Source organism: Squalius cephalus, assembly GCF_949319135.1.
Source record: "Squalius cephalus genome assembly, chromosome: 24".
NCBI classification, from domain to species: Eukaryota; Metazoa; Chordata; class Actinopteri; order Cypriniformes; family Leuciscidae; genus Squalius; species Squalius cephalus.
Window position 1 is genome coordinate 6799485 of NC_137145.1, and position 9651 is coordinate 6809135.

Below are 9651 nucleotides of genomic sequence, written 5' to 3' on the forward strand. Positions count from 1 at the left end.
TTTAATCATTTTTGACAGATTATATATGTGTATATTTATATATAATATAATTCATTTATCACACTGCGGGAGCATTTAATTTAGATGATAACTACCTAACTAAATAAATAGGGCCTAAATGTTACACATGCACCCACATATGTTATACTCATGTTATTTGTAGGATTTATTTTATTTTATTTAAATCTTTTTTGTTCTTAAATTCTGTCTTCAAATTTCCTTTCATCATTAAAACATTAATAATAATAAAAAAAAGTTAATTTCAAGAGTTACTGGTTTGACAAAGAACGAGCTCACGCAACAAATCAAATGCGTATGAAACGACGCCCTCTAGTGGTCAGTGGCTGCAGTTCCGTCCCTGTTCAAGGAGGAGTCAAGCGTCAGAGGAAATGACGAAGGCAAGAGAGGGTCAGTTTATCAAAGTTCCAGCAAAAGCGCGCGGAGTTACATTCAGAGCCCCGAGAGAAGAGAGGACGGGACAGATACACCTGTGTTTCTTTTGCAGTCTTTGGACTTGTACTTGCTACGGTTAAAACACTTTGATAGACTACGAGTACTGCGTTCCTACGCTTGAAGACACGCAGAAAACCAGGCCGCGTTTGTGTCATAACAGGATTTAGATAACTATTTTTTCTCCTCTCATAAGAAAGAAGCACAATGTTTGAGGCACGTCTCGTTCAAGGATCAATCCTTAAGAAGGTTCTGGAGGCTCTGAAAGACCTCATCACCGAAGCCTGCTGGGATGTGAGCTCCTCGGGCATCTCTCTGCAGAGCATGGACTCCTCTCATGTGTCTCTGGTGCAGCTCACACTCCGGAGCGATGGGTTCGACTCCTACCGCTGCGACAGAAACCTGGCCATGGGTGTCAATTTGAGCAGGTAATGATAATGATTTTTTCTTTATTTTCATTATTTGCCGTCTTAACTGCTCAGAGAGTGAAAGTTGAACATGTCTGTACATGTCCGACTGCGCGAGCAAACAGCAGCCCGCCATTTTTAAGATGTAAAACAAAAATGTGTCCCTTTCACTGTTGTTAGTTGTGAAATGCATAGTTTTAATGTGTTTAATATGTCGTTAATGTGTCCCAAATATATCTAGTATTATTTGGCGCGCAGAGTGTTTCCTGTATTCTTCCCCCTGCTGGTCGTGACGTCATTTACGCGCGCTCAAGCTTGTTGGCGGGAAAAAAAGCCGGGTTGCTGAATGACAATATGGCTTAACAGTTGGACAAAGAAAATATGCTTAAAGAATTTTACAATACTTTTATTTTTATAAAACTTTATATTGGTAGTTCAACGTGGCTGTAATGTTTTACATTACAAATAAGAAATAACGATTTTATGTTTTATACTTTCGTTCAGCATGTCATTGTACATGTTTCAATAAAAAGTGCATGTTCATTCATTTGAAAGGAATTGTTCTTGTTTTCTAGCATGTCAAAGATTCTGAAGTGTGCTGGAAATGAAGATATCATCACGCTCAGGGCAGAAGACAATGCAGACTCTTTGGCGCTGGTCTTTGAAACACTCAGTGAGTACATAAAACTAAATTGAAATTATTATTCCCAGTTTTAGATTAAATGCATAACTAAAGTTCAATGTAAATATAGCCAGGATAAACTAGATATAGCTCACTATCAATAGAAAGCCATAAGTCATACTAGAGAGAGCCAGTGCTTATCTCTGAATGTGTTTGTAGATCAGGAGAAAGTGTCCGACTACGAGATGAAACTGATGGATCTGGATGTGGAGCAGCTTGGCATTCCAGTAAGGCTTTTTATTAAACATGATTGAAATTGATATGATTGTGTATGTTTTTTTACCCTGTTTTCTCCAATGGTCATGTTTTGCTCTATTCTTAACCTCAGGAACAGGAATACAGTTGCGTGGTGAAGATGCCCTCTGGTGAATTCGCCCGAATCTGCAGGGATCTGTCGCAGATCGGTGATGCTGTCATGATCTCATGCGCCAAGGATGGCGTGAAGTTCTCTGCTAGTGGAGAGCTGGGAACAGGCAACGTTAAGCTTTCACAGACCAGCAGTGTCGACAAGGAGGATGAAGCGGTAACATTCTTTAACATTGACAACATAACTAACTAAAGTCTGTACTAACTATGAGGGTAATTGACGAGACTGTGTTCTTCGCAGGTGACAATTGAGATGAATGAGCCAGTGCAGCTTATTTTTGCATTGAACTACCTGAACTTCTTCACCAAGGCCACTCCTCTGTCCAAGACAGTCACACTCAGCATGTCCGCAGACATTCCACTAGGTATGAAAAATGCTCACATGCTCATTACATTGCATTTTGAGTTGAGACAATTACAATGATTGATTGCCTTTTCCTCCTGCAGTGGTTGAGTACAAGATTGCAGACATGGGACACGTCAAATATTACCTGGCACCCAAGATTGATGAAGAATCCTCCTAAATTCAAGTAGAAGACTGAAGGCTGTCATCTGTGGGATTTCATTCTGCATATCAGAAATTGTTTGGATAGATGTTTTGGGAAAATGAATTTTAGTACTCAGTGTCTGCTGTGGTTTCCAGTTCAATGGATTCACAATTCTGTGACCTAAGCCATTTCATATGATTGGCAGATGCATGGGTGCACTTAAACTATGGTAGTTTGGTCCTTAGCTTTACCAGGCACTGTGGGCTGAATCTAGAGTGCTTATGGCAGCATACAGACTCAACTTTGGTTCAGTCTCGTTTTCTCAAACTTGGTCCCACTTTACTCCATTTCCAGTTTTTGTCCAACTGCTCATTCTTATGTATAGATAATTGTCTGTAAATATGCTAATTGGACACTGTTCATCCAGTCAACCATTAATAAAACTTTTGTAATGTTGATTTGTGATTTGTTTCTCTCCTGTCACAAGGTGCTTGATATTTAAAAGATGAAGCTTATTTAGACATTATAAAACTGCTTAATGTAATACGAAAGAATTGTTGAATTTTGAAATTTGGGACAATTTGTTGGCCACTAGAGGGAGCCAGATTAACATTTACTATAGTTTTGATGTTTGTTCAAGCTTTTAAAAAACATCATTTTCATAGTGTTAATTATTGACTAAAATGGTAAAATGGCGTTTTTCTTTTGAGTAAATAGCATTTAAGAGAATGCTCATAAGAATAGCTAATCAACAGAAACATTTCCATTTGTAAAACAAAAGACGCTGGATATTTAAATACAGCTTACATTTTTCTTCTTTAAAAGGGATAGTTTACCCTAAAAATAAATTTATCATTACTTGCTCACATCGGTCCGCGGGGTTCTTCAGTTTATTGGTAGTAACCTGGTTCTAGCTTGGATATTTGCACTTTGAAGACATCTTGTGAAGATTACCAAAAGAGTAATTGCATAGGTATGTGTGGTGTTTACAATAAATAGATAAATATATGTATATAAATATAGGCTACATGAAGAACCATGGACTCATATGTAAGGTTTTGTTTATTTGTTATTTTTTATATTTCACTTATTTCCAGTACAATCACCATTACATAGCCTATCAGTAATCCAAAGAATTAGCTGTTTATAGGAAAAACAGCTAGACAGGCTACAATTGCATTTAGCAATTATAATTTCGCAAACATTGATTGGAAGTATAAACAAACCATTAAACAATTTTAACAACTGTACAGACTAACCCAAATAAAATCTTAACATTCTTAGAAAGAAAAAAAAAAAGTATCATGTTTTGAGGGTGTCCCCAAACTGAGGTTTGTATGATTCAGCTTACTTAGGGACAATTTAGCTGTGCACATATGATACACACAGTTTAATATCTTATAAGATGCTGCATTCTTTGTTCTCCTTAAGCTTCTTTTTATAACTGTGATAATTTGCCATGGCCATAATTCCCTGCATGTCAGAAATGATCTCCAGCAGTTTTTTCACCTGATGATGGCTTTTGTCATTGTTGTTAAATGCATGACATCTTGAATGACAGCTTTTGACCAGTTCCTGAAGTTCTTTGTCACTTCCATTGATGTAATCATTTAAAGTCCTGTTCTTCAGCTTCTCTTTACCAGTGAAAAGAATCACAGTCTTTGAAATCACATCCTCGCCAAACTCTTTTTTCAGATGTGGGAGAACGTCTCTCTCGCCATCAGTGAAACGGCCAAGCTGCATAACCAGCAAATACACGTCCGCCATGAGCTCTTTGCACTTCTTTATCTGCTCTTCCTGGTTTTGAAGGTCTTCACTGAAGAAATCTGGGGTGTCTATAACCCTAATCTTCATTTCAAGAACAGTTTCCTCTGCCATCTGGCACACCTGTGTCACTGGCACAGAACTGGCCCGTGATTCAAAATGTGGCTTTTTCAGAATTGTATTTCCTGTAGCACTCTTCCCACTTCCTGTCTGTCCCAGTAGCACAATGGTCATTGGTTTCGGCTGATGCACCTTAACTGATGATGTATAGTTAGAATTAATTAGAAAACACAGTCAGTGCATATACCAAACTATTATCTAGTGTGCAGGTGACATGCTACTTAAATGTTTTCTAATTTATTGGTTGAACTCAAACGTTTTGTTACCTGTTTTGTCTGGTGTTGCTTGCTTTGTCTTCATATTGTCATGTGTCCTTCTAGAATTGAAAGAATGATTGCTATAGGGTTATAGAAATTAATTAAATTATTTCTGCTCATCATAACTATGTTAACCCTACAATATAACCATACATACATTTCTCTGACAGATTCAGATGTTTGGTTCTTCTTCATGTCTTCAATGTGTTTCATCAGTTCTTTGCTTAGTTCATTATGCTTCATGTCTCTGTTGTAAACACACAGTCTGTTTCCACACTCATTCAGGATTATGGAGTAGCCTTTTTTGAAGGATTCTAGTCTGTCTATTGAATTTGCAGATGCAATTTTTTCAATTTTAACCAGCACAATTGTGTTTTCAACCAGTTTCTGTCCAAGCTTCTTCTTCAGTTCAGTAAACATCTCCATAACTTTTAGTGACACCATTTTGTTCTTGAGTATGAGGAGGAACACACGTGGACCTGTGTATGATGGCTTCAACTCCTCCATTCTGTCAGCTTCTGGATCTGATGAGTTTGGTTTGTGAAAATGGTCTGGAGTGTTGATAATACAGATCTTCTGACCAGCAACACTATCCACAATCTTCTCACAAGTGATTCTTTCTGTTCGGAAATTATCTTTGTCAAGAATTATGTTTCCTATAAGACGCTTATTGTTGCTGTTCATTCCCAGCAGGATCACTGTCATCTTGCATTCACCTCCATACGTCTGGATGGTCTGTTCTGAGATAAATTCAAACAATTACAGTTAACACAATTGCTAAGACACTAAACCCCATTCTCTGAACCAAATTCTCAAAGGCCTAAACCCATTTGTTGAATAAATCACTCTTTCTGCAAAACCTTAAACAAGTTCAGGCAGTTAGACAACATTTGCAAATCTCATGCACTTTTTTTTTTCTAAACTCATTCTCACTCACTAAAGCACATTTTGCACTGTGACGTTCTTGTATTGCAAAAAGGTAAGCACAAATAGCAGAAGTTAAACACAACTACATCACACTTGTTTCTTATGATGTGATCAAAAACCAATTGTACAAAATATAAGCCAGCACAGATGGCACAGGTGTACTGAATGTTGATGCCAACAATGGATGGAAACAACCTGAGAGGGAGAGGAGGAAGAGTATGTGTAAGAGGTGGTGGATGAGGAGGAAGAGGAAGAGCTAGGTGTGGAAGAGCTTGTTGTCAAGGCTGGATAGCACACCAGAGGGTTTTTTTCTTTTACCTGGCAAGAGACAACATTGTCTGTGATGTGGACAAAGTCCTCAGGCTGAACTCAACACGAAGACATGATGCTGAGGCAGAATTAATACTCTCATTGCATTTTTATAGTATGCAACGGCTGAACATACTGAATACTATACAATATTCAATATAATACTGTACTTGCAGTACATACAGTATACACTATATTCACCTTAAGCTGTGATTGCTATACTTTTTTTTTTTTTATGTAATTGCAAATTTTGTTAACTGTTTTTATGTAGTTTTTAATGAATGATCTCTACAGTTTATATATTGACTGGCTGTGTATGATCTGAAAGCATTGTTAGATTTTGAGTACAGGTGAAATGGTTTGAGCTGATTGTTTGATTTTGCCAGAAGAGTCAGGGGTTTTGTGAATGAAGATTTGGGTGAAGAATGGGTGAAAGTTTGAAGAAATTTGTCTTAGCAATTGTGAAAAACTGTAACACATCTTTGAAAAACATACATCCTTGATCCTTTGCAATTTAAAGTAGCAGAAAAGTATTGTTTTAAAACACTACTGTATTGTTCATTTAACATGGTGGTTTTCAACTGGTTTTGCTGGAGGACCCATAATTTACATCGGGCATCGAGTGGTGACCCAACACAGTACAATAAATATAAATTATGGATTTGGTACTGAGTTAATCTTTTCTAATAATGAGGGCATATCACCAACCTGTTGTGTATGGCAAATTTCAAGAATCTGATTGGACACATGCACCTTTGACACCATTGGTTGTTATCCTATGCACTATATACAATTATATGGTGAGTTGCATTATTATTATTATCAAAACAGATTTCACCGAGTGCAACATGTTCCTGGAACAACATTCCAATCAACCAATGAGATTTGAGGGACAAGTTTACAGTTTATGTTAGGCTTAAAGGAGAACTCCGGTCAATTTTAACATTGAGCTCATTTTTTTGTAAATTTGGAGTGCTGTCAATACAGAGAACAACGACAAAAATCGATGTTGCCTACACCATGTTATCCTCTTTTTAAAATTTGCACCCTGTTGACTTCAATGGGGCAAGTTTTAAACCTGCTTTTAGCCTCTTAACATCCTTGATGTGTCATTACAAGTGCACAGGTCATGTGAGTGATTCCTTCAGAGTGATCACGGGTGAATCTGACTGCAGTAGATGTGAAAGATATTAATAAAAATGATGTTATTTCAGCCAGCACACATATCTGTATTTTCTTCCTGTTTTCGGTCGAAGTCCATAGTAATCGATTGTCGAGTTCACGCGCGTGATCATAGTAACGATCATAGATCATAAGTAGTCGACAATCGATTACTATGGACCGAAAACAGGATGTAAATACAGGTATTTGCGCTGGCTTAAATAACATAATTTTTATCCATTTCTTTCACATCTACTGCAGTCAGATTCACTCGTGTTCACTCTGAAGGAATCACTCACATGACCTGTGCACTTGTAATGACACATCAAGGATGTTAAGAGGCTAAAAGCAGGTTTAAAACTTGCCCCATTGAAGTCAACAGGGTGCAAATTTTAAAAAGAGGATAACATGGTGTAGGCAACACCGATTTTTGTCGTTGTTCTCTGTATTGACAGCACTCCAAATTTACAAAAAAATGAGCTCAATGTTAAAATTGACCGGAGTTCTCCTTTAACTAGGGTTAGTTGCTTTTAGGGTTAAGTTAGGTTCAAGGGTTAGGACTAAATTTTCAGACCGGAATGTTGTTCCGGGATCAACAAAATGTAAAAAATAAGCTCATTTGACTACTTTAGATTGATGTGAAAGGCAGGTTAGAAAAAAAACACATGTTAATTTTATCATATTCTTTTAGATGACAGAGAAAGGTAAGTTGAATAAGAAATCTGTAAGCTATACCTTTACTTTTTTCAGGCACCCTTGACACTTCAGGTATTTCCTTCATTGGTTCATATGCATCCATGTCTTCATAAAACCTGCAGAATTGAGATGATGTTACAGGTCAAATTAAGTGATTTATAGGTATGTACAGAGATTCTTAATTACTTATAATGTTTTTAAAATGTCATCACTACTTTCATATATAGTCTTACGGCTCATCAGCAGGTGTGGATTTGTTTGATTCGATAGCCTTCTCGTGCATTGCCTTCCATTTTTCCATAACCTGTTTGATCAGCTCATTCTCTTTCTTGTCTTCGTTCTTGTTGTAAACACAAATTCTCTGTCCACACTCATCTAGTAGTTTTTTTAGACTCTCATCGGCTTGGTCATATGGCTGTCCAGATTGCTTCTCTTGACTGTTAACTAGCACAACAATTGTATTTTCCACCATTTTCTCTCCAAATCTCTTTTTCAGCTGGCTGACCATATCAATCTCTTCCTGTGAGAGCTGTTTGTCATGCAGTACCAGAAGGAACGCACGTGGACCTGGATATTGGGGTTTTATCTCTTCTATACTGTCAGTTTCTCGATCTTGGTTTGGTCTGTGGAAAAGGTCTGGTGTGTTGATGATACAGACCATCTGATCACCTAGTTTTTCTTCAGCTTTTGTGCATGTGTCTTTTCCAGCTATGAAACGCTCTGCCTTTAGTATGATATTGCCTATCGTAGACTTATCACTGCTGTTCTTCCCCAGCAGCACCATAGTGATCTTGTCACCTCCGTCAGATTGCGCCACCTTATACTCCACTATAACAAATCACAATAAAAATTCATAGTTTTAAAATATAGTCAAAAGAAAACTGAGTTTTGGATTAGGAATAACTTAATTCCTAAACAAACCCTTGATGACATAACATTGCTCGTTTGCAAATATTTGAGAAGGATTCTGTAATAATCTTGTCATTTTATTTTACAAGGCAACAAGGTTGGAGTTGAGCTTGATATCAAATTAATGCCAATAATATGAGCAACTATCAAGTCAAATCTCTACAATTTTACAAAAATAGACAAAAAAACAAGCTGCTTACTTACATTGTAACATGTTGAGTTATTCCACGTTAACAGAAACAAATAATAAGCAGAGTAATAAGAAGAATCATGAAACGTGTCTCTGGCACTCTAGAAAGGACAGTCATGAATAAATGAAAGCAAAAATGTACTTGTCTTAAACGCATGAGAATAAAGGGCTTGTCCAAAATCTGGTATAACACGTCTAGTTACTAGTATGCTAGATAACAGCTGTGCTTAACTTTTGTTTCTCTACTGCAGTTTTTTATGTTTTGTGAAAATGTTTGTCTTAATGTAGTAATCTAAAAGGTCAGGCTTTGATAATCTGTAAAAAATGAGTGCGAGTTTCGAAATAAAACTTTGAATCATTTAAGCTTGTACTAATTGTAAAATATTTGAGCAATGGTGGGTGGGCACGTCCTGATTTTGCAGAGTTAGGTGTCAACATATTTTGTTGTTCCTGGAACAACAATCGCTAAAATCAGAAGGGAATGATAGGTGAATAACACTGTCCCTCAGATATGTGAATAACACAACCTAAATGTGTCCCTCAAATCTGATTGGTTGATTGGAATGTTGTTCTAGGATCAACAAAGATGTGAAATCAGGTTCTGCGGTGGGTAGAGTTACAGGAAATAATAATAAAAAAACCTTTACCAAACTCTGTTTCTGTCTACATTTCTCACAGTATGTTTCCTGAAACTCCAGCAAAGAATGTGTTAGAACAGTGATTCATTTCAGATTGTCTTGATAGTGAGATTGAATGAAGGACCTGTAAGGGAGTTGTTTTGCATATGTTTATTGCACCATCTTTTGGTTACTCATAGACATTACACTATAGGATTATAACTTGTCTTTGCTGTATTTAGCAAAATCTAACACCAATTACACAGGTCATACTAAGTGGACTAAGCTGATTTCTTACTGATATATTC

General features: G+C 36.9%; 2 protein-coding genes across 2 annotated transcripts; one reads left to right on the forward strand and one right to left on the reverse strand.

Annotated features, from left to right (window-relative positions):
- The first annotated feature begins 375 nt into the window (after positions 1–375).
- On the forward strand, positions 376–2857 carry pcna (proliferating cell nuclear antigen). The gene is made up of 6 exons (XM_079861147.1): positions 376–878; positions 1433–1530; positions 1699–1766; positions 1868–2062; positions 2147–2270; positions 2353–2857. The coding sequence occupies exons 1-6, from the start codon at positions 658–660 to the stop codon at positions 2427–2429; spliced, it is 783 nt and encodes a 260-aa protein (XP_079717273.1). The 5' UTR covers positions 376–657; the 3' UTR covers positions 2430–2857.
- A 586-nt stretch (positions 2858–3443) lies between these two features.
- Positions 3444–9058, reverse strand: LOC307152468 (GTPase IMAP family member 8). Its single transcript, XM_079861148.1, has 6 exons — positions 8741–9058; positions 7861–8455; positions 7667–7743; positions 4692–5274; positions 4544–4593; positions 3444–4414 (listed from the first exon to the last, which is right to left on the reverse strand). Exons 1-6 carry the CDS (start codon positions 8748–8750, stop codon positions 3792–3794), a joined length of 1938 nt encoding a protein of 645 aa, XP_079717274.1. The 5' UTR covers positions 8751–9058; the 3' UTR covers positions 3444–3791.
- Positions 9059–9651: the final 593 nt, after the last annotated feature.